Here is a 25330-nt window from a genome sequence, read left to right on the forward strand (position 1 = left end):
TTTTACACCATTAGCTATTAGACGAGTGCAAATGAAAGCCACAGTGAAATACTACTGCACATCTACTAGGATTTCTAAATTAAGATTGGCCATACCAAGTATTGGCAGGGATGTGGACCTACTGGCACAAGGGAGGGATCATGATGTAGGAGGAAATTTTTGGAGGTGATTCTAGAGGTTCATTATCATGACTGTATCATGATGGTTTTATGGGGGTATACATATACCAAAACTTACCAAATTGTACATTTTAAATACACTGTTTATGGTATGGCAATCAAACCTTAATATAGCTGCTAAAAAAGTGGTCTGTGTTTCATGGTGCAGTCAGTTGTATCGGTTTTTGAAAGTAGTCTGCATATTCTTTATCTTCCATTTGAGTAGGGCGTTTTCTCTCTCTCTAAATATTAATGTTGAGTGGTGCTTTAGAATCCCTTGAGATACTACACTGGGCTATGATCAGGGCTGTTCCAGTAACCATAATTTATTAATTGAAGCTCTCTATGTAGAGGATTTTAGCATATCTGAGAGACAGTTTTAAGAGGCACGGGACAAGAGACTTGTAGGGACCTGTGTGTTAACAACGTGTGCATGGGGAGAGAAGGGCTGGGGTGACTTCCTATACTCAGACACCTTGCCCTTTGGTACAGCAGTGCAGGTGTTTTCCACCCCCCTTTCAGTGGTGGCCTATCCTGAAGTTCATCCTCTAATGATGTTGAGGGCCTCAGACCTAGAAAGTTCTGATGCTGCAGTCTTCAAATACAGTTTTTTTTCCCACTCACATGGAGAGGATTTGGTGCATTATACACTTCAGATCCCTCTGTTTGACAACATATGGACCTTTTCTCTTGATCTTTATTTATCCCACTTGTTTGGGACTTTTCTTTATTGTTGAATGGCTTTGAAGAGCACGTTACTTTGGGAAAACACTCTCAGAGTTTTTTTCTAACCTTCAGGAGCATGCTCACATTATCTATTCCTGGCCCTGAGTACACTTTTGTTAGGAATCTTGCCAGTGCTGTTAATGGAAGGGCTTGGGTCAGCTGCACCCTCCATTTACTAGTGGGGCCATGGTCCTGACTCTACCTGTCTGGGCTCAGTTCCTTTACAAGCTAAAAGCATCGTCTACCTTATGGGGGTGGCTGTGAGGATTAATTAAGGTAAGGCAATATGTCATCACCCTAATAGGTGCTCAGTGGTTAATTCCTCACCAACACACACAGCTCGGGCCATACCTATGTGTCAGGGCAGGAGGGGTGGAAAAAGAGCATTTAGTGTTATTTGAAGAGAACATGAAGCCGGGCTCATGATATAAAACATCCATGGTCTGAACAAGCAATCTTGCTCCGGGGGGCCAATTACCTGGCATTGCTTTTGCTGACCACTTCTAGTCACCTGTTCTTAATAATCTGGCGTAGCCCCCAAGGCTTGGCCACCTCCCCTCCCCGCCCCCCCCAGATGTTTTTGACATCTGCCCCTGAAATGACCTCAGGAAAAGGTGAAGATGGTCCCGGAACAGAAAACTGGGAGCTTACTCCAGCCGATGTTTCATTAACACCAGCAGACTTGAGGGATGAGGGAGATAGTAATAACAGATCTGTGTACTGCCTCTCAGCTTCATTTCGCATCGCGGCTCTCTGGCAGAATCTGGAATAGGCTGATTAGCTGGTATCTCAGGACACGATGTAAGAGCTCAAAACATGCAAATTGGTTATGGGGCATAAATAGACTTTGCTGAGCTCACCCTGGCCGTCTTTGCAGGCTCCGGGGCCCGTTCACTAGGGCAGTCGGGGCGGCAGGAGGCAGGGCGGGAGCGCCATGCAGCTTGGAGCTCCTCACCTCCATTGGACGTGTGTGCCCCCTTCTGCAGCGGCAGGACGCTCGCTCCCGCCGGGGCCGGGCAGCTCGGGCCGCACCCCACCCGCACCCTCCACGCACCCCCTCCTGGGCTTGGCAGCAGGTGCCTTCTCTCCGGAGATCGCTTCGCATTAACTTTCCCACCGGACATAATAATGGAGAGAAAATGAAGAGATCCCATTAGCGGCTGGCTGGCTGGCTGGCTGGCTGGCTGGCTGGCTGGAGGGCGGCCGGGCGGCCGGGCGCAGGGTCCGGGCGCCCGAGCCCGAGCCCGAGCCCGAACCCGAACCGAGCGGAGGGAGCCTGTATTTTTAGCCAGATGCCGCGTAACTTGCTGGCGCTCCCAGCGCCGCCGAGCAGATAACGGGGGAGGGGGAGCAGGGAGCCGGGCTCGGATTTCAGCGCGGGCGCCGGACGATGGCAGCGAGACAGGGCAGGTCCGGTCCAGACTCTGCGGTGAGTGGACGGCCTGCTCGCGGCCGCTCGGGCGGGGAGCTCGGCGCGCGTTGGGCGGCCGCCGTGCGGGGTCCGGGCCGCAGCGCCCCTGGCCGCCGGCTGCGGGTCCTGCCCGGCTCGGCGGGAGCCAACTTTCGGGCGGGTGCGGGGACGCGCCCCGGTGGCCCTTCTGCTGCCTCACGCCAGCCGGGCGCCGAGGCTTCTAGCAGGATCCAGAGGAAAATTCCTTTGGCCTGGAGGCCGCCGCGCAGGGGGGTGGGGGAGGCGCGGGACCTGTGGCCGGCCGGGGCGAGGCGGCGCACGCGGGAGCGCGGGGAGGAGACCGGGGCGCGCGGGGCCCTCGCCGAGGCCGTGTCCCCTCGCCCCGGAGGACAGTCCCTCCCAGCGGGTTCTGCTGCGGGGGGCGCCTCGCTCCCCTCGCGGGGACTCACCCGCACCCGCGGGGATGCCACGGCCCTGGCCTCGGCCGGAGAAGCGGCCCCCTCGCCCTCCACACATCTGACCCCTCAACCTTAGAAACACTAGTGCCGGGAGGTCCGGAGCCAGCGGGAAATGAATGGGGACGAGAGCAATGTTGTGTGCTGGGGAGCCCCTGCTTTCCCTGTACCCTGTCATCCTCCGGCCTCCCGGGTGGCTGTGTAACATCCTTGTTTTGGCAATGGGGAAATTGAGGTCTGGGAACTTGTGTGAGGCATAGCATCAAGTGGCAGAGTGGGGCTCATGCCAGGTCTTCCCAACATCAGGGTCCACTCTGGCTGCTCACACATCACTGCATCACCCAGGCTGTAAGGTCGGCCTTAGGAAGTGCCCAGGAATGGGCAGGGTTCTTCCCAAGGCCTGGCCGTTGTGTTGGGAGATTATAAGGGAACCAGGAGCCCCTGCTTGCACATTTTATTTCCTTAATGACACCTTTAATATGTTCATTCTATCTTTGCCAATGGCAGTCTATCTGACTGGGGCTCCTGGAGACAGTCTGTGAGGCTTTACCAGCACAACTTTTTGGAAAGAAAAATGAAAAACTTAATGAAAACACGCACTGTGATCCAGGGTTCACTTCTGATGCTCCTAGTCAGGCCCAGGGTTCACATCTGATGCTCTGTAGTCAGTAGGATAAAGGCAGGGGCCACACAGGTGTGCGCACTGGCTGGTGCTGCCTTTTCTTCCTGAGAAGCCTAACAGGGGCCTAGGACTAGCCAGGTGCTGAGTAAGAAAGAACTGTCAGATGTGGAGGGCAATCCCCGAATACGAGCAGACAGCTCTGCATCTGGAACTTGGCCTCCCTTAGTCTTCTGGATGTGCTGCAGCAACCCCAGGAATGGATCTAGAATCTGTTCCCAGGAGTCCTGACAGTGGCCTTGTTAAAGAAACTGCATTTTGCTCAAACAAAACCCCTGGGGAACGATCCGTTATCTATATTATCTTATCAATGTTTACTGATAGTAGCTCAGTTTCCATTCATCTTTTTAGACATGAATGTTGCACTAAAAGGCCTTGAGAAAGTAATTCATGATTTGTTCTGGGGAACCTTGGGCCATCTCCAGCCCCAGGGAAGGTATAAAGAGGCCCTGGGACTCTCTTACTTAACCTGAAACTCCACTTTGCTTGGCCTCTGGTGTTTTTGAAGCCCTCACTGCTCATGTGTTACAGGCATGCTGACATTTAGCAGTGTGCTTCCGGCCTCTCCCTCCCAGGACACTGGAGCCCCCTCGGCTACTTATCTATTGCTATATTCGTATCACCCCACTCAGGAAGTGCAAGTTTAATAATAGTCTGGGTGTCTCAGGTAACCAAGGGTTCACCTCCCTTTTCCGAGCAGCCCTTGATGAGAACTCGAGTCCCTTCCTTTCCCCTCCATTACTTCCTCTGAAGTGAGGGCCAAAGTGGGCTCTGAGTGCAGGTGGAAGGCTTCTTTCCTCCAAAGCTGAACTTGAGAGGAACATTATGAGCACTAAAAATGATTGACCCCTGGGGCAGTATAGCACAGGGGTGAAGAGAAAGACCTTAGAGTGTGGCTACTTGGATTCAACCCCTGGCCAAGCCATGTATTAGCTGTGTGACTCTGGATAAGTTACTTAACTTCTCTGTGACTCAATCACCTCACCTGTGCAAAGGAGACAATAAGTATATCTGCCTCATGGGATTATTGGGAGGAGCAAATGAATTAGTTTATGTAAAGTGTCTAAAATGTAGTAAGGCCTTTAGAAAGGTAAACTTACTTTGTTATGAAAGGAAGTTCAGGGACATCACATGGATTAACCAGTATGGATGTGGGCTGAGGGCACAATAAAAACCCCTTCCTGCCCTCAATGCAGGCATGAGCAATTTTCTCACAGGTAAAATTAGCTTGAAATGAAACTCAAGATGAGGAAGGGGTGAAGACACAAGCAGGCAGGTTTAGCGGGGTGCCCAGAGTTCCTCGGTGGTGATGCTGGGTTCAGGGCCCTTGTGGACTGGTTTTCTGGAACACGGTGAACAGCTTCTGCTAGGTCCTGTATCTAGTTCCCTCGAACAGAGAGGTCTCTCCGAGGCTGCCCCACATCCCAGGGACAGGTGGGACTTGGGGAGAGCCAGGAATTGTGCTCCAATTTATCAGAGCTCAGAGACAGTCTGGTTAGTATTTGGTCATTATCGCCATCATTATTTTCCTGGTTAGTATTTACACTGGTAAACATTCTAAATGGATCGTGTTGGATTCATTTGACTCTCTTTTCTGCCCTATTGGATTACACACACTGTTCCTGGATGCACCAGGAAATTGCACCTGGGACAGGTCATTGAATTGGAGGTAATTGAATTAGATGGATGAGCAGCGTGGGCTCAGAAGAACAAGATGGTGAGAATGGGCCTCATATTCCAACCCAGGGTCATTTGCTCTATAGGTTAAATATTCTCTGGCACCTGGGAAGTGTTCACTGAATGCTAGTGGAATGAATTAGTGAGTACGTGCGTGCATGCATGAATGACCCCTTTATAATTCTGTCATTTGTTTTTCAAATCATGAGGGCAGGGACCTATATTCTTATTTTTTATTCTATTTCTCTTTGCCCTAGCAGAATCCTGGACTTGAAATAGGACCTCAGCAAATATATTGTACAATTAAACTGAGAGATACACAGAGAGAGTGACACCATTATCTATAATTCACCTGTAAGATACCCTGAGGAACCTGCGAATGTCCTGACTACTCTATGCCAGAGAAGACCAAACAGAAAATGAAAAGGCCTTAGCAATTAAACTTCACCTCTAACTGTATAGGTGACTTTAGCCAGTCACTTTATTCTCACCTTTGGTTTTATTATCCCCCAAAGGAAGGACTGGGACTAGATGATCCCATCCTAGAGGCCTGTCTTGGCCTTAACACAGCCCTCAGGGTTAGAGCTGGGGCCTGCCTGGGACCCTTCCCCTGCCATGGATTAACTGTTTGATTGGCCAAGGCATGTGGTTCCTTCCAGCCCCTACAATCTGTCAGGGCTGCCTGGACACCCCTCAGGCTTGAGATTGCTGAGAGTGCATCTCGGGATCAAGGGCAGTGGAAGGGTGTGGGCTTTCATCAGGGAGTCCTGGGCTGAATCCCCGACAGTTAATTGCAGAACTTGGGCAAGTTATTAACCTTTCCAAACCTCAGCTTCATTACCTCTTAAATGGGGATGATAATTATACATACCTCACCGGTTGTGATAAGGATGGAAAGATACCCTGTTGATAAGACGCCAGCTCAATGACTGGTGTTAATGCTATAATTTCATTATTATGTCACACAAGCTATACAAACTACTTCACCTTCCTCAGCCTCGTCTGGATTGGGCTTCCCTTCCCCTCTATTTATCTGCTTCTCTGTCTGTAATAAATATTCTGTCTCACTTCCCAGAGTCAGTACTCTGAACAAACAGTGTCATTAGTGATATTGCATTGCTCTTACCCATCATGCTCAGGTTTTCATCCAAAGTCCTGTTATTCTGCTGCAGAAGATAGTTTGGGGAGGTGGGCTAGGTGGGAGACGTGTCTCTCAAACATTCTCATTCTTAGGGAGTAATTTAGTATTTTTCCTAATAGTTGAATCCAGACAGACTTTCTGATTCAGCAGGCACAAGTAGACTTCTCTCTGAGCTATTAAACCTTGAGTCTGATTTCTCTGGGAATCCAGCTTATGGGGAACCAACAGAACGATCCTCACTTCTGAAATATTTCCCCTACCACAGATGCCTACCCGAGGAACCCTGGGGACATTAGGTGCCTTGTGTTTTAGGCCAAGGGAGATCTTGGCCTAGTAGACCATGCTTTGAAGGATTTCCAAAGAGGTATAAGATTTGGTCCCTGTCCCCAAGAAGCAAAAAATTTGGCTGGGGATACAGAGAAAGATATATTTAAAATACATTTTTAAAATACAAAACCAAACTCCTGGGGCACTTGGGTGGCCCAGTTGGTTAAACGTCTGACCTCAGCTCACATCACGATCTCAGTTTGTGAGTTTGAGCCCCACATTGGGCTATCTGCTGTCAGCACAGAGCCTGCCTCAGATCCTCTGCCCACCACTGCCCCCCTCCCCCCGTCTCTGTCTCTGTCTCTCTCTCTCTCAAAAATAAATAAACAAAAAAATTTTTTTTAAATCAAGCTTCTATTTCTAGATTTAAAGATGGTAAATATTGAGCATCCAAGGACAGCATCATAGAGGAGATAGGAGCTGATTTGGACCTGAATTGGAATTAGCAAACGAGAGTGTCAAAGGGCTTCAGGGTCCCACGAATAATCTGGGTGTGGGCCTGGAAGCTGACAGACTGGGAATGCCATGGGAAGACAGAGGAGAGAAGAGCAAGGGGCTCTTCTGCTGGCTATGTTGGGGGACTGTGAAATCCAAGCGTGTGTATGTTGTGAGTAGGTGAACACTGAACTTGGGTTTGAGCTTATATAAGGGAGTAGGGTGGGGGCATGGGGGGTCCTGGAATGTGGGAGGGTTGGCAGGAAATGGCGAGGCAGGGGTGGAGTGGGGTTGGCTGAGGGTCAGAGAAAGGAAGCAAGTCCTGGAGGCCTGAGGAGGCAAGATGGGAGGGACGGGGACAGTCCTCCGGGGTGGAGGACCAGACCTATGGTGAAGGTAGTGTCTGTAAGGGTGGAGAGTCTTTTCTGCCATGGGTGAACTATTTAATTGGCTAAGACATAGAGCCCTGATTTGGGGAGAGGATCAAGGTTTCATTGTAGAATATTGTGTGAGATCGTATTTAGGGTGAGCTTCAGTAGTGTGTGTATCAGTGCGCTGTGGCTGCTGTAACAAATCACCATAGACTTGCTGGCTTGAGACAGGTATTTCTTCTCTGGAAGCAAGAAGTCTGAAGTCAAGCTGACACAAGGCCATCCTCCTTCTGGAAACTTTTGGGGGAAATTGCCTCTTCCAGCTTCTGCCCGTTGGTGGCTTCCTTGGCTTGTGGCCACACCATTCTGACATCTGCTTCAGTCTTTCCATCAAGTTTTCTTGTGGGCGTGTGCGTCTCCTCTTGTATCTTTTAGAAGGATACTTGTCAGTAGATTTAGGGCCAACCTAGGTAATCTAGAACAGTCTTATCTCAAGACCCATAACTTCATTGCATCTTCATAGCCTCTTTTTCCAAATAAGGTGACATTGCCAGGTTCCAGGGATTAGGGCACAGACATATCTGTTGGGGCCACCGTTCAATCCACTACAGCATGTGCTCTGAGGAGGGAGCATGAAGGAAGGAGACAGAGTACCCCCAAATGGAGAGGAAACCATGAGGTATGGGTGGGTCTCCTGGAAGACTGGCACCACGTGCTTCATGGATGGCCTGTCATGTGACAACACTTACACAATAAACTTGACCTGAGTGTGCACCGTGTGCCAAGCACAGAGCTCAGCACTTGTGCTGATGGGATAATTATAATAATCTATAATAATACATATTATTTCCTTTCAGCTTCACAGCAAAGGTATGAGAGAGGCTGTTGGGCTCCTGCTCTGAGCCAGCCTCTCACCCCGACAGAGCTCTTGCTCTGCACTTGTCTGCACTCACTGACTTTATTTGATTGTCCTCACCTCTCATGCTCTCTGGCTGTCTTTCATCTTTAACACAAACAAATGTTCTGGTGGCGGGGGTCTTGATGTGTGTGGGGTAGGTGGCCGGGCGACGGCTATGGCGGGGAACTGCTGTACTCTCACGCAGGAGAGCTCCTGAGAGACACCTGACAGCTAAAGCCCACGTTAAGTTGACAGCAGAAAAGGAGGTCGAGCTCATAGATTTCAGAGCCAGGCTGTGCTTCTTACCTGTCGTGTGACTTGGCCCAAGTCACTTCCGCTCTCTGTGCCTCGGTTCCTCGTCTGTAAAATGGGGACCACAATACCCGTTACTTCTTGGGGTTTTCAAAAATGATGATTAAATGCATGTCGATGTGGGTATGTAAACGTATATTAAGTGTGAAGTGCTGGGAGTGGTTCTTAGCGCAGGGTAAGTGCTATGTGCTGTATACTTAACCAAAACCACAGAAGAGTGCCGAAATGCATGTGTTAGGTTCCTGTGATGCCAGCATCTGTGGCTTCCTGGGGTCAGGCGCTATGTGATACAGGTTCCTCTGTGAGGACGAGGAGCCCTTGGGAACACTGACACAGGCAGTGCTGAGCCTTCGATGTTGGAACCGGGTCTCTCTCAAAGACTGGTCTGTCCTAGGTCCTAGCCAGGAGTGCTTGCTTGTAAGGATACCAAAGAGAAGGGACGGTCGCCTCGAAGGCAGCCTCACGTTCCAGATCTGAGAGCATTCCAGACAGGGACTCTAGGCCCATCTTACAGCTGGGTGCCATGGTGGGCACCAGGGTGCCGTAACAGGAGGGTGCAGTGACCTTGGCCCTTCTCGCAGCCCTGGGCTTGAATGAGATCTTCAGGTTGTTACCACAGAGCATGCTCACAGCCGGCTGTTTTTCCTCACAGGCCGATGCGGCTACCAGCTTTCTGAGAGCAGCAAGATCGGGTAACTTGGACAAAGCTTTGGATCACCTGCGGAATGGCGTAGACATTAACACCTGTAACCAGGTAAGTGGGATGGGGGCAAGCACGTGGTCTCTGGAGAGAGGCTCTTGTCTGATGCCATTTTCTGACAGCTTTAATCTGCCTCTATTAACCTTTTCCCAGTGGCCATAAAATTCCCCAAGGGCTTCGCCTGCTGAAGGCCCTGACCTTGGTGTTCACATCCCAGACGCAGTCCAGGGCCCTGCAGAGAAGGACCTGATGCCTGAACAGTGTGGGCCGGGCCCAGCCTCCATCCCCTGCTGCCTCTTCCCTCAGAAGTTGCCTTGGTCCCTGCTGTGGTCTTAGAATATGTGGCCTTTGAAAAGGGGCAGGAGGAAGGGCCTTTGAAGGATGTTGTATCAGTGGTGACATTCAATCTCCTTTGTCCACTAGCGGCCTTTGTAGGTTCTCGCTGAGCTTAGAAGGAAATAGTGATGACGCCTCCCTTGCTCTGTCAGGTGTTGATAAAAGCGAGTCTGGCTCAGGCTGAGAGCCAACGTGGCTTGAATGGATTCTCTGGAGGTTCCCAGTGCTATGCAATGGGTTCGGTTTCAGGATGGGGTAGTATGGAAACTTAATGTGTTCAGGACAGATTGGAGGGCCAAAAATCAGGTTTTGGGCCAAATATTTAGGAATTGACTGAACAGAGAAGAAAGTATGGTCTAGAAAGAGAACAGGGGTACAGCTCGGGTGTGTGGATTGGATGACTTTGGTGTGGTTTGTCTGGTTTGGCCAGCCAATTAAGTTGTTGGGGTACATGTGCTAATTCAGTTTCTAATGTAGAATAAATATTTCAGTTATATATATATATATATATTTATATATATATATATATTACCATTTTAACCATTAAATTGTTTTTAATTGTGGTGAAATACACATAACATAGAATTGACCATCTTAACCATTTTTAAATGTACAATTCAGTGGAACTGAGTGCGTTCACCTTGTGGTACAACCATGACCACCATCCATCCCCAGAACTCTCTTCATCTTGCAGAACAGAAACTCTGTATCTGTTAAACAGTAGCTTCCCATCCCTGCCTCCCCCAGACCCTCGCAGCCATGAATCTACCTTCTGTCTCTGTGAATTTGACTGCTCTAGGTCCCCCATGGAAGTGGCATCATGTGGTATTTGTCCTTTCATGACTGGTTCGTTTGGTTAGCGTCTTCGAGGCTCATCGTGTTGTAGGGGGCTAGAGATGGCTTTTACAAGCCAGCAGGGCCAATTCCCGGGAGGCAGGTTAACTTTCTCAGGCCACATGCCCCTCTCCCCCTGCCTTCTCAGCCGTTCTTCCCTGTCCCCTCCAGCCTGCTTAAAATGCCATGTACCCCTTGCTCTTTCAGGGCAAGACCCCATTTGGATTCAGTTGGTTTTCTGTGGTATAAATTCATTAGCCACAAGATCGGAGGGGATGCAGCAGGTGGTGTGTGATGGGAAGTAAAAATAGGTGTGATATGGGGCGCCTGGGTGGCTCGATCGGATGAGTGGCCGACTTTGGTTCAGGTCATGACCTCATTGTTCATGAGTTCAAGCCCCGCATTGGGCTCTCTGCTGTCAGCACAGACCCCACTTCAGATCCTCTGTCCCCCACCCTTTCCCCGCTAGTTCTCTCTCTATCTCAAAATAAATAAGCAAACAAACAAAACAGTAGGTGTGATATGAAGCCCATGGCAGTGAACTTCAGAGGGGAGACGAGCATGTGCCCTGGACTTGAGTCTGTGGATGGGGGAGGGGCAGCAAGCCCTCCCCCTCTTCTCCCATCCCTCCACCAGAGTGTACTGGCACACACTGAGGACATCGGCGGTGGCTCTAACCAAACACACAGAGCCCAGGCTTGGCCTTTGGAAAACAGACTGAAACTGCGAACCCATTTCTTTCAAGGGAAGAGGATGTAGGTACAAAAGTGTGGGGGCAGGGAGCACATCCTGGGATCAGAGTGGCTCAGGAGAGGGGGCCCCTGTTTCAACACCGCACCCTGGAAACAGCTGTAGCTGTGTTGTCCCAGCCCCTCCCCTCCCCTCCCATGGCCGAGGGGATTGCTCTCTCTCCCCACCTGGAAAGTTCTGAGGCTTTCTCTGTTCTGGCTGCAGCAGCAGAAACACAGAGGAGGGTTTCTCCGCAGTGCAGTCCTGCCTGAGGAGCACCAAACCTTCAGAGACCTTCCAAGGGTTAAGATGCCAGCTCTCAGAGGAATCTAGCTAGCAGAAATGGGGACAACTGGATGCTCATCAGCCTTGAGCCAGGGCTCATTTTCGGTGTGAAATTGGAAGATTTTGATGACACCCAGGAAACGGCTTTGTCCTGATTGGTCTCCTGCTGGTGAGGCCCTGGGCGTAACTGGCCTGTGCCCCTGCTGTCTCTTCTCAGAGTGCCTCCTGGGTTCATCTTGGGCTCAGAGAGCAGCCGGCCCTGAGGCATTATTGCACTTTACGGACACTATTTCAGATGGGCTCAGTGCCAGTGACAGGTAGTGCTTAGCCCCGTGAGGACTGAAGAGAAGGTCTAGTCTCAGACTGGTGTCTGCAGTCCTGGCTGTGCCCAGCCTCCCTGTTTCAAAGAGGAACCAGCTGCAGGCATGGAAGTGAGTGTCAGAGAGGAGAAAAGGGGAGGATTCATGGTCCTGCAAAGCCCCTCTTGGCTGGCTTGTCCCCAGGGCTCCTTTCCTCGCTGCCCACATCCTGGACCCAGTAGGTCTTTGTCTCCTGCTGTGTGGCTGCCGCAGAGGCAGGAGGTGCAGACAGTGGTCTCTGGGAAGTGCCTGTGCTGCCAGCCTCATTCTGGCTTTAGCAGGCAGTTCGGCCTGTGCTCCTGAGTAAAGGACAGGGAGCGGGGGAAGGATAATAGTGGCCGAACTGCCACCCTCATTAAACACATTAGTACAGCTATGGGGACAGTGCTGTTGCTTTATATTGTGCACAGGGACAGCGTCGTGATGGGACTAGAGCATTCTTCTCCTCGAAACATGCATTCATTGTTTTGAGATAAAACAGGCTCTTGTCCTGGGGTCATGGCTTGAGGATATGCTTTTGCTTGAATCTTTTGAGCCGGTGGACTGTGATAGCAGTAATTCATCCAATGATAATTCTTATATAAGTAACACACTTTCAAACAGTATGTTTTGTGGAAAGAAGTGCTGCTCGCCATAATAGGAAGTAATTACGCTAAGTAGTGTAAAAAGAGGAACTGGCTTATGTAAGAGACATCTGAGTATTCAGGGCAGTTTCCTTAATGCATGGATTATGTCTCCTAATTTGTATCATCATCATCATTATATTTCTAGAAAAGAACAAATTCACACGTAAGGGCACTCATGTGTGCACACACACACCAGTATCTTGAGATGAAGGCCTGATTCTTTCACTTATCCAAGCATTTAGACCCACATGGCCAGTGTCTTCTTGTACCTCTCTACATGTGTACAGGAGTGCCAGGCTTTAGAGATTTAATAGTAAAAAAAAAAAAAAAAAAAAGCCCTAGTCCTCATTTTCTCTGAATTGTAGTCTACTGGTAGTGAGAGCTATTAATCAAACAATCACATAAATAGACAGATGTGTTCAGAACTGTGGAGGAATAGGATTTTTTTGAGAATATGTGAGACTAGACCTAAAGTTGGAAGTCAGAGAAGACTACCATGAGGAAGAGAAAGTTGAGCTAAGGGATGAGTAGAAGTTAATGATGTGAAGGATTGTAGTGCTCCTCTGTAGAGAACAGCCTGTGCAAAGTCCCTGAGGCAGGAAAAAACGTGGAAAGTTTAAGGAAGGCCAGAGTGGCTGCAGCGCAGAGGCAGGAGGGTCCAGATGAGGCTGGAGAGGTGACATTGGGATTGTGGTGGACCTTATAGGCAGGGGCAATAATCATAATAGCCAACAACTGGGACAGCGGGTCCCAGGGCCGGAGCAGTGTGTGTGTGCATGTGTGTGTGTGTGTTAGCCTGCTGTGCCATGCTATAGTTGCTGATTGAGGAGAAGAATCTGGGGGAAGGGACAGAGTGGCCAGAGCAGCAGTGGTGGGAGGTACTTAAGAGCTTGAGACAATGGCTACTGGAGGTATTTCAGCTAGTTGAGAGGAATGGAGGTATTTCAGCTTTTTAACAACCCGGACAGCTGTTTCTGCACATCCCGGGAGAATGTCCACCCTGCTTACAGAAGCCATGTTAAGGATTCTGATATTTATCCCAAGAGCAGAGGGAAGCAAGCCACAGATTCAAGCACAGTGGTGACGTGATCAGAGGTGTGCTTTGAAGGATCACACTGGCTACTGTACAGAAGACAGATGGAAGGGCCCAGGGATGGAGTGGGGAGGCCGGTCATGAGACTGTCACACCCTTCTGGGAGAGAAATGTGAGTAGCTGAGATAAGGGTCAGGGCTGCGGAGACGGAACAAAGTGAGCAGGCCTGGGCAGTGAATGGTGTGGGCAAAAGCAGGGAAAGAGACTTGGAGAATGACCCTCAGATGTCTGCCTTGTGCAGGGGCTGAAGGGCGGCCCTGCTCACGGAGACCAGGAACACTGGGGTGGCCTCAGTGCATGGAAATAGGGCGAGGACACAAGGTCAGGGCTGTGTGGAGATCCTGCTGAGGAGTCTTTAAGGAATCTGAGTGAAGATATATAGTAAGCAATTGGATATTTAAGCCTGAAGCTCAGATAAGAGATCCAACCCAAAGATAGATATTTGGAAGTCATTCAGCCTTCGAGGAAGTCAAATTCTGGCGTTGGCTGATGTAAACAGGGACAGGGAGACATGTTGAACATAATCCCACCAGAGTCTTTGTGGGGGTTATTCCATGTGTGTTTGTTAAACACCTACTTTGTTCCAGGTGCTATTCTAGGCACTTGAACACGATAGACAAACTAGACAAAGTCTGTGCTCTTGTGACATTTATATGCTGGTTAAAAAGAGTCACTAAGCAAGAAAATGAACAAATGTAGAATGTCTGCTAATGAGAGGTACCATGGAGGAGAAAAGTAAAGGTGCCTGTTTTAGATGGGGTCGTTAAGGAAGGCCTCGCTGAGGAGATGATTTTTGAGAGATTTAAAAGAAGGAGGAGAGAGTCACGTGGTTTCTGGGAAGAGCAATCCTGGAAGTGGGGCAAAGAGGTACAAAGGCCCTGGGGGCAAGAGTAAGCTTGGTGTCTGGGGAACAGCAAAGACTGAATCTTGAAGGGCTTGAGGCCATCGTGAGGACTTGGATTTTCCTCCAAGGATGATGGGAAGCCATTGGAAGCTATTACATGAGAGACCCTCAATCCGATTTAGGTTTTTAAATGATCACCCTGGCTCCTGGGTGGAGAATAGACTTGAGGCACAGAGACCAAAGCAGGGAGGCTGGCCGGGAGTCCCATGCAATGGACCAGGTGGATCCACATGGTGGCTTGGAATAAGGGGAAGACAGGGGAGGTGTTGAAGCCAGAGGACTTGCCTCCCTAGCCTTGTGGAGTGTGGAGTGTGGTTTGTGGTCTCAGCGCATCAGCACAGGAGCCTGTAAGAGCCAAGGCCCACCTGCTCAGCCTAGGATCACGTGCCAATGTCAGTTTCATATGTCCAATTTCCAGAATTATTACTTACAGCAAGTCAAAACATTTTATTATAGAGGCCATAGCAATTACAAAACATCTTTTCTGGAATGAACTAATTGACTTTACATATTTACCAGTTAGCCAAATAAAAAGAAAACAAGAGGAGAGCGAGTCAGAGTCTGTGTTCTCCTGAATTCCTAGAATTGTTGGGTGAACATAGATGTACCACTGGGAACCACAAGCTGTAATTCCATAGGCAAAAAGCCTCACTGTTTGAGTTTTCTCTTCTGTTCTTATAACTCTAACAAACACTGGCTCCGTTGGCTTTCCTGATAGGAGAGAAAGTTACATGAGACCACAGGAGAAAGTTTCACACCCAAAAGAGAAGGCTTGTTGTCCACAGCACTGGCATAAGACAGCGAAGAGAGGTTTCTGGGAGCATTAGAGACAGCCTCTGTCCCCTTGACCTGTTTTATTTATCCCTGCGGTACTTAGTAACACCAGACTTACTATGCATCTACATGTCTCTTCATTTTTCCCTGTTTTCTCCACTAAAATGTAGGTACTCAAGGGGAGAGGACTTTGATTTACTTGGTGCTCCTTATCAAGATTCTGCCTGGAGTATAGTATGTGCTCTATAAATTCAGCCAGTAGATGTTAAATCTGCTGTATCCAGCAATGATTCAACCTATATATTTGACACTTAGCCCATCTGACTGCTGTCACTTTTAAGAGCATTGTGAAATAGTCGTTCTTAGGGATAATGACTCCCTTGCACGATGATGGTTCAGATGCTGGCACCAGCCTCAACAGTTAAGTATGTGGCGATATTTGCTGAAGGATCAGAACCAAGACCGTCTGAATGATCACGAAAACATAAACAAGTTCTAGTTCCCAAACACAGCCAACAAAAGCATGTGAAATCATGCTAGTTCCATTGGTGTTCTCTGAATTTCCACATGTACCTTCCACATGTACAAGGCGATGTCCCATCGCTGTCGGGTACTGGTTTATCATGAAGGTAAAGGGTTTTAGGCGTTTCAAATAAATGGAGCACCTATACCAATAGTTTCTGCTACAGAGTGATCGTTTCTACAGTAGCCACATGCCAAGTCTTTTGATCAGGATTTGTTGGACTCTGGTGATCGTGGTGATTACTACCTTTCTAAATTAAAGGGCCTTAGAGCTAGAAGGAGGTCATGGCATTCAGCTCTCATTTTGTAACTCAGAAAGTTGGGGTCCAGAGGTTACCTGGAACATCTTCTGGGCTTTATGAGTTTCGATTCGGTGAGTTGGTGGTAAGAAGACAACCTGAAGTTTCTCTGCAACTTCATTGATTCCACAAACATGTATTGAGCACTTACAATGAGCCAAGTTCCTTGCTGGAGGCTAAATTCATTCATCCCCTTCTGTCGAAGAACTCAGAGGCAGGTAAAGAAGTCCAGCTTGTAAATAGAAGGTTATGAATTCAGGGTCCTAGGTGCCAGCCAGAACAAGCACAGGATGTTTTCATTGTTATTCATGCACTGAGCAAACCTTTATTGAGCTTCTCTAACATGCCAGGTGCTGGCTTCTCAAAGGTGAGTGAGTCCCTGTGACTGCTGTCATTGTTGCCTCTGGTCTGGGCCAGAGACTAAAGTGCCAATGAGTTGGGGCGCCTGGGTGGCTCAGTCGGTTGTGTCTAACTCTTGATTTCGTCTCAGGCCATGATCTCACAGGTCTGTGAGATCAAGCCCCGCGTCAGGCTGTGCACTGACTGTGCAGAGCCTGCTTGGGACTCCCTCTCCCTCTCTCTCTGCCCCTTCCCCACTTGTACTTTCTCACTTTTTCTCAAAATAAATAAATAAACTTAAGACCAATGAGTGAAAGAAAGGCTTCGAAGAAAGAATAGGAGTTTGCCAGGTAGAGAAATGGAACGGGCAGTTGCAGTGTGAAGGAACAGCCAGGCAGCGGCAGGAGCGGTGGGGGGCACAGGGCAGCAGGGAGATCGGTGATGTTGGGGTAAATGAAATGGAAGAAGGTGAGGGTGGTGGTCGATCAGGCCAAGGGGGTTACGTCTCGATCAGTGTAGATACAGAGTCTGTTACTTTTCTCTGTCATCTTTTTCTTGCATTCAACTCCACAGTCCCCTAATGCTACGAGTAATCACCCCCAGTTCACACAGAGAGCCTTCCCATATGATGGTATGGGAATATCCAGCCTCTAAAAACTTGCCGCCAGGTTGCGGCTCTGGAATAGCAATGAAGAAAGGAAGAGAATATATGATCACAGCCCCCACATGGGGAAGTGGTGTTCCGCAGTGTGTGGTTGAGCAAGAGAAGCAACCTGATTCCCCTATTCCTTCTAGAAAAGGCATTCGTGAAAGACAGGACTTGAAAACCCTGAGTTAATTTAAACAGCTAAATTCCCTTTGCATCTCAGCAGAAAGAAGCTATTTGATGTGCATCTGGGTAATTCTAATGACTAATTTGTAGTTTTAAAGTCAGTTGATTATCTGTCATGAGTCAGAGTGACCTACAGTGTTTAATAATCCCGGATCCCAGCTCTGCTGTGTCTTTGCTTTCCCTAGCCCTTTCCAACCCATGACCTCACTTCTCCCTTGTGGGGTGGGCAGAGAGACAAAGAGGTGGAGAGTCTTCCTGGACTAGGGCCAGGGTCTCCCAGCTCCCAGCCCCGGTATCTGCCCTTGCGCTCCCCATGTGGAGCTGAGCCGTTCAGCAGGGCTGGTTACTCCTCTGGGGAGACCTTCCCTGTGCTGGTTTCATTTTTAGTTTCCCTTTAGTTAAGGAAGAGTTAACCGACCAGTGACATTAACAGGTATATCTCTGGGATCCTAGAGACTAGGAAAAAGGTGAATGGCATCATTAAGAATGATCTAGAACGTATTTTAAGGAAAGTACACCCCCAAGCTCCACTTTAGGCTTTGATTGCCGTAGATTTATGACGTGAAAAACAGTTGCGATAGTCTTGAGAAACTGAGAGAAAAATGACAGCTCTGTGTGTGTGTCAGGTTGCATGAAGGGGCGTTCGATTCCACAAACCCTACGGAGCACACGCAATGGCCAAGGCCCCATGCTGGGACCTGTGATCCAAAGGCAGGGAAACATCAGACCTCAGAATGTCCCACTTTGAAAGACACAGACACAAGAGCAGATAAAGGCAATTCCATGGAATGAGGGCTTTGATAGATTATTGTCCAGTGCCTTAGGAACATGGCTTATTGAACAATTCACTTCTGAAGGGTTGGAAACAGGGCATGGTGTGGCAAAGAGAAAGGGACAGGGTAAGTCACAGAGAAAAATGACATTTGATCTGGGCCTCGAAGGAGGATTTGCCTCTCTGGTTATTACAGGAAATGCTAAATACAATCCCAGTTCTTTCTCATTGGAATAGACTATGCATGTGAATTTGCCTGGGATTATTCTCCTTTGATTATGAACTTTTTACTATAAATGTTTATGTTGTTTTTGACAACTCGTATCCCTGATTTTCGTTGTGGTGTGATTTTTAATTTAGCAATACAATGAGTTCAGGGTAGCTGTTTCAAAATTTATGCTATACAGAAATATGTGAAGCCTTCTGTGAGGCTCCCCCCCATTTCCCCACCTCCCCCCCAATCACTGTGAACAATTAGGTGTGAATCCTGTCATTCCTTTCTCTGTGCATCTCCCTACATGCATATCTTAACTGTTTTCTGAGAGCTGTTACATTGTTTTACTGCAGAATTGCGAGTTAAGAGGAAGCCAGGGCATCAGAGCAATCCTACCATTTTGAAAATATGTAGACTGAGGCCTGAGAAGTGAGGTGACACATCAGGAGGACAGTTTAGGGCTTCAACTCCTTCTTCAGTGCTCTGTCCTCTGACCTTCCCACCTGCCCTGCCTCCCCCCCCCCCCCCGCCCACTGCCCTTTTTTGGAAGGTCTGGCTCTTTTTAACTTTTTAAAGGAATGCCAAGGTCTCTGGCATAGAAATTCTTTCTAGTCCACAGTAGATATTCTTAGCTACTGAGCTGAATTGCAGAGTCCCTTTCTCTCATTAACTTGAGCTCACACTTCCTCCTCCAGGCTCCCAGAGGGCCTTCAGCCCCTGCAGCGGATCTGCTGCGGAGCGCCAGGGCTGCTCAGCGTGGGGGCTGTTTGCCTTGTGTCCCGGGAGTAGAGAGAAGGTGATCCGGGTTGACTCATCTCCTTGCAAGGCTCTGAGTAGTGTGGGTTTCTTTCTTTTCTTTTTCTTTCCATTTTTTTTTTAAGATAATGAAAACCATTCAAGTGTTTTCCCTCCTCATGAATACCTATTTCACTGGATCACAGCTACCTGGGAGGAGAGCTAATCTAGGCCTGTAATGAAGCAGAGGAGGGGAAAGTGCTCAGAGCCAGTCTTGTTCCTTTCCATCTGTGCCACCTCTTTCTGAAGTGTGCACCAGCCCTCAGTTTCTACTCCTAGTCTATCTTCCCTGTCCCGGGGACAAGGACAGGTTGACAAAGGACAAAGGACATGGCAGTTGCTTCAGCCCTCTTGGCTTCTGATTGATTACATTCCAGGATCCTATATTTTTAGCAGACCTTTCCCACCAAGCAGTCTCTTAGGAGCCATTCAATATCTGGGTTAGACAGAGGCCATCAGGTGGGGTGGCCCTGCCGGAGGTGATGCCTGCCCTCCGGAAGAAGGCTTCCCCATCAGCTGGTTCCCATGTGGGGTTGTCATGGTTTGGCAGCACTCTGGACTTCATCTTGGGGTAATCTCAGACCTCCGGTAAAACTTGCACCTCTTGGGTTCTTTAGAAACAGGAGGGTGTGTGCGCTCAGCTTCTAAATGCCGCCCTCCACCCTCATCCCACCATGGCCAGAGCCCAGAGTTCCCACTGCACTGGTCCCTCCTCCCACAGCCTTTTTTTCTACCACTACTCCCTCCTACCATCCGGCTTTTCTTTCTGAAATTTTAAATGCTTTTGAACCTGATAAAAAAAGTTACAAGAACAATAACAAAGAACTCTCACACTCTCTCACCTAGACTCTCTATTACCATTTTACTGCATTTGTTCTTCTTGTTCTGTGTCTATCTATAGTATCTACTATATATGACATAATTCCCCATCATCCTAAACATTCCAGTGTGTGCCACCCAATAGTAAGGACACTTTCCCACATAACCACCCTCCAGGCCTTCAAATCAGGAAATCAGCATGGATGCCACACAACCATCTACAGACTCCATTAAAATTTTGCTGACTGCCCTGATAAGGAGAAATTGTTTTCCCTTTCCCCTCACTCTTTTTCTCGCCCTCCTCCCCCGCTGCCTTCCTTCCTGACTTTCCCCCAGTCTTCTTCTTTCTCTCCTTCCCTTCCCGCCTGCCCCCAGTCTTCCCCTTCTCTTTCTTTCTCTTTCTCTGTTCTAAGAGTCTTTCCAGACTGTGTTTAGATGTCATTTCTCACCAGCCTCCTTCAGTCTGGAATGCTTCTCAAGTCCTTGCCTGTCTTGCATGTTTTCGACAGTTTCCATTCTGTAGTTTGAACCTGTGTCTGCTGGTGTTTCCTTATGACCAGACCAGGGTGACGCATTGTTGGCAGGAGTACCATAGAAATCATCCTCCCTTTCCATCCCTGGTGATGTTAACCTTGGTCATCTCTTGGTGTCATTGATTTTTCTGTTTGCAGTTGATCAGTATTTTGTGTGTGTGTGTGTGGGGGGGGGGGGGATATTCTGATATAATGCCAATATCCTGTTCTTCATCAAACTTCCAGCCACCAACCTTGGCATACATTGATACCCTCTACTTGTATCAGCTACCACTATGATGGTTCCAGAGAGTGCTTCTCCATCTCTATCATTTCTTCTACATTGATTAGCTGGTATTCTACTAAAGGTTAAGCTTTTCCTCCTCCCCTACTCCCTCACTGATTCTTTCCATTCTTTGTTTATACCTGTTCATACTCATGGGCTCCTATTTTATTTGATGGGTTATATGCCGATACTCTCATGGTTTACTTTGATGTTCAAATCTAAATGAGGCCAGTAGGAGTGCTTTCAATAGGCTGGCTTCTTTGTTCTTTAACATGTCCTCATCATGTCCTTCCTTTCTGGCACCTGTTTGTCCCAGGGTGATTTTGTACATCCCCTGCCCCAACCTTGGATCAGCCATTTTTCCAAGGTTCCTTTTAGTGGAGGATGGTATTTAGACACCAAAATCTGGTCACTTGATGCACTCATTGCTACTGGTTGTCATGCGTCTGTATCTATACATCTATATCTAGTTCTGCATCTATCTATGTATATATATTTTAAATCCATGAGATCACATCAGTACTTCCAGGTTTAGTCCAACACCTCAGACTTCTATCTAGCCCTTCCTCTTCCCATGTTTGTAAATCCCTTCAGACAGTCAGGAACATGACTGCCACTAATTCCCATCATCCTCAGTCTGTTCACTTGTTTGCTCAGTGTAACAATCTTCCAATCACTGTAGCAGCCCCCTCCTCTTTCTCAGAGCAGACATGCTGCTATCAGCACATCTGTAAGGCACCCTTCTGGTTCACTGCCCTGCTTCCTCAGACAATGACATCTCTGAGCTGGGAGGGGAGAGAAGGGAAGAGGAAGAGAAGGGAAGGGTAAGAAACTCCCATTCACTTTTGATCTCATTTCTGTTTTGGCTGAAAATTTAATGCAGGCACTTTGGGGAAAGGAATCAAAATTTATAGTGTTCTAGTGATCTTTTTTTTGCCAGCAGCTTAATTCATTTCCTCATATAGTCAGACCTATAGCAATAGTCACTCCCTCTTTCCCGTTCTACCACCTCTTTTTGTCCCCATTGTCTCTGCCTTTGGTCTCCATAGGTCTGCCTTTTCTTTCTTCCCTTACATTGCTTTTTTGTCAGTCTCAGGATTTGGAGTAGAAATGGCAACCATTTCAATCCTTTTTTCTTTCCACAAGCCCTGTTTAGATTCTTATTTCCTGTTCTGTTTCAGGGCGCAGACTTGCAAATTATAATGTCAGTTATCTTGCTCCACAAATGGGGACCAATAATAGAGCAAAGAGTACAGGCTTGGTGTTATTTGGAGATTTAAACTTCTGTGACATAGAGTCTGATCCTAATCTCCTCTGGACAGATGTAGCCAAATCATAGAGAACCCAGACTGAATAGGACAGTGGGACATTAAGTATAAAACCTAAGTGTATGACTTTCTAGTATACATCCTTGTCCTTATGGGCAAGATCTTCTGATTAGTTCCTCACTGACCACAAGAGTAAAGTGGAGTGTTAAAGGAGGCAATGTTACATAGAAGCCCCTCTCGCCTACCTCTCTTTTTGTTCTGGGGCCCTCGACTTGTTGCCTTTCTCTGCCACTGCTCTTGGCTTGTTCTTCCCAAGATTCACAGTCCTTTTCCTTTCGCCATCAAAACTTTCCCTGGCCAGCGCTCCATTGCTCCATGGATGGCAGCCTAAGTAATCTGATGAGCTGAACTAGTAGGGTCATGAATTTAAAAAAATCATGCTTCCTGGATACTATACATTAGCATGTTAGCTTAAGTCCTCTAGAAACACACTGCTTGGCTCAAAGAAAGAGGATGGGGGACTGAAACAGTAAGTTTCAGAACACATGGTGGGGTGGGGGGGGAAGGTGGGCCTCAAAGTCTCAGGACACAACTTGGGCTGCCTGCTCTGGAGGGACAGGGCTAGCTATGTCTGTGGGTAAAATAAACAGCTGTGAGAAAAGGAGGTAGAAGGGATTGTGTGTCCACATGGGATAGTAAGCAGCCACTTTTGAGATGTTCTTGCAGTTTTAAAGAGATAGAAGATCTCAGGACCCCACAGCTTTTCTATTTGAAACCACCTTCTGCTTGGACAGGATAAGAGTTAAATGTTCTGTGTGACATGTCTACTGTATTTGTACATTTAGAAATCAATTAGTGTAATTGGGGCAATCAGAGATGCTAAACAGAGGAACAATTTACTAAGAACAAATGTCTGGAATTGTGTATTTTGCCAATGGAATTTCTCACAGTTGGTAAAAGAAAAATACTCCAAATTAAATCATTCAAGCTCAATGTGACTTTTTTTCCCTTTTTCTTCTTGTTAAAAATGTTAAAAGAAACACAGCCTGGCTGAGATCTCCTCTCCCTCCTGTTGGACAGATTGCCTCTCAGAAAAATCCTCTAAGTTGACATTTTACCTGAAAAAGAGCAAAGGCACATGAAAACCTCCAGGTGTGTGTGCTTGGCATGAATATTTTTTACCAAACAGGATCATAAAAGGGTTGTCTGCTCTATTAGGACCATGTGAAATGAGATCATAGGGGGCCGGGTAGTCTTAGAGACTTAGTAAAGGGAGTATGTAGGATGTAAAAAGCTTCAAAAAACATTGTTCCTACTCCTACAATGAGATAAGCCTGGATAATATACAAAATTATAATTTGTCCTGAGCCCATCAGAGGGCTGAGACCACACTGTGCAACCAAGTTAACTGAATTCCAAAGAGGGATAAGCCCCTCCAAGGAAAGGGCCACCATTTTAGCTGCGGCAGAGTACGGGAGAAAGAAGCAGCACTGTACAAACCAAATGTTAACAAATTCTTAAAGGTCAGTGTGAACTGCAGTGTGTCTGGAACCACATGCCTCCAATGGGTGCTCATGAGAAATATTGGGGAAAGTCAGGAGACCAGAGAGAGTCTCCCTCAGTGACACAGGAATACAGGAGACACTAGGTGGCTCTGGAGGCAGGGGGTAGAGGCAGGAACAGACAGGTTAGAGGCAGGAACAGACAGGCAGGGGTAGAGGCAGGAACAGACAGGGGTAGAGGCAGGAACAGACACCTTCCCTCAGGTGAAGCAAAAACAAACCCTCTCATCTTCAGATAATGGGCAAAAATCCATTCGTTGTGCAGAGGAATTGAAACAAACTACCTCTGCTCCTGGGGAGAGGTAAGAATATTTCCTACATCACAGACCCAGTGGTGCCACAGGAAAGGTAGAGCCCAACACCCCTGTACTCCTGGGGGGAGGGCAGGAGACCATCATCCTGGCCCAGTAACTGTCATGTGCCAATAATGAACAGAGAGGTCTATTACTGCTGAGGAGGAGCAAGAGACTCCCACCCAAGCCCAAGTATAAGATATGATGTGTCTTGCTGCCACAGACAGGAGGGGAAAGAGTACTTACTTAAAACAAGAATCCTACCTTTGAGATCCAGGTGCAAGAGCTTTTGAGGTATTGGTTATAAGACTGGGGCTGGGCCAAGACGAAGGAGAACTTCCCTGCTGCCTCCCTGCCCCATGACAAGGAAAAGCATATTATTGCTGGGAGGGGGGCAGGAGCATGGAGAGAGACTCCAGCTGAGGTGCAGGCATGCAGGGCTGGCTGAGAGCTGAAGGGAAATCAGGAACTCAGGAATCCCTCCAACACCCCAGCTTCTACTCTAAGCTTAAGGTGACAGCAGCCTCCATCTAGAGGAATTTGAAGGCTGTGGTGCCCTGAAGGTAACAAGACTCAGACCTAAGTCAACTTCTGACTGATTGGCTCAGATCTCCCCACCCCATACTAACAACTTCACAGTAGAGGTAGGTCCACTTGAGGACCTTGAGACATAAATGCTATTTACTTGAGCCTCTATTGCCTTTCTACACATAATGTCTGGCATTCAATTAAAAATTGCAACACACACACACACACACACACACACACACACACACGAAACAAAGCCATTGTCAAGAGGCAAAGCAATAAACAGAACCAGACTCAGAGATGATCAGATGGCCTTTACAATAACTGTGATTAATGTGTTAAAGGATCTCGTAGGGAAAGTGGATAGCATTCATGAAAAGATGAGGAATTAGAGAGATGGAAACTATAAGAAAGAATCAAATGAAATGCTAGAAATTTTAAAAGCCCCAGTGTTTTGGCAGGTAAGGCATTTCTTTAATAGAGTCATCAGTAGATTGGTCACAGATGAGGAAGGAATCAAAGAACTTGAAGATAAGTCCATAGAAATGATCAAAATAGACACAGAGAAAAAGAATAGGCAAAGAAAAAAAAGAACTGAGCAGCCAAGAGCTGTGGGAGAATCTCAGTTAATCGAATGTACATGTAATTGGAGACCAAGAAGGAGGAATCTAAGAAGAGGAGCATGGCAAGCTGGTGTTTTCCCAAGGAAGGCATGTGGTTCAAAAATGGCCACAAGATGGGGCGCCTGGGTGGCTCAGTCGGTTGAGCATCTGACTTTGGCGCAGGTCATGATCTCACAGTTTATGAGTTCAAGCCCCCTGTTGGGCTCTGTGCTGACAGCTCAGAGCCTAGAGCCTTCTCTGGATTCTGTGTCTCCCTCTCTCTCTGCCCCTCCTCCACTCATACTCTGTCTCTCTCTCTCTCAAAAGTGAATAAACATAAAAAAAATTTTTTTAATGGCCACAAGAAGTTATTGCTTTTGCAATCCAGCTTCTAATTTAATTGAGGCATTTATTCTTATACTCTTCTACCCCCTTCTTGCTTATCTTCTACACTCAG

General features: G+C 47.8%; 1 protein-coding gene across 16 annotated transcripts in view; it reads left to right on the forward strand.

Moving 5' to 3' along the window:
* The window catches only part of ANK1 (ankyrin 1), a 135547-nt gene that overhangs the window by 26590 nt on the left and 83627 nt on the right, over positions 1–25330 (forward strand). For 9 of the 16 annotated variants that reach the window (XM_030312562.1, XM_032592858.1, XM_032592855.1 and 6 more), the window contains exons 1-2: positions 2073–2313; positions 9243–9344. In XM_030312562.1, the coding sequence (XP_030168422.1) occupies positions 2275–2313; positions 9243–9344 (141 nt within the window). In that variant the 5' untranslated portion in view covers positions 2073–2274. Of the gene's footprint in view, positions 1–2071; positions 2314–9242; positions 9345–25330 lie in introns of those variants that run through there. The other 7 variants (XM_032592857.1, XM_032592864.1, XM_032592861.1 and 4 more) reach the window with 2 other exon arrangements.

This window comes from Lynx canadensis, chromosome B1 (genome assembly GCF_007474595.2).
Source record: "Lynx canadensis isolate LIC74 chromosome B1, mLynCan4.pri.v2, whole genome shotgun sequence".
Taxonomy (NCBI): domain Eukaryota; kingdom Metazoa; phylum Chordata; class Mammalia; order Carnivora; family Felidae; genus Lynx; species Lynx canadensis.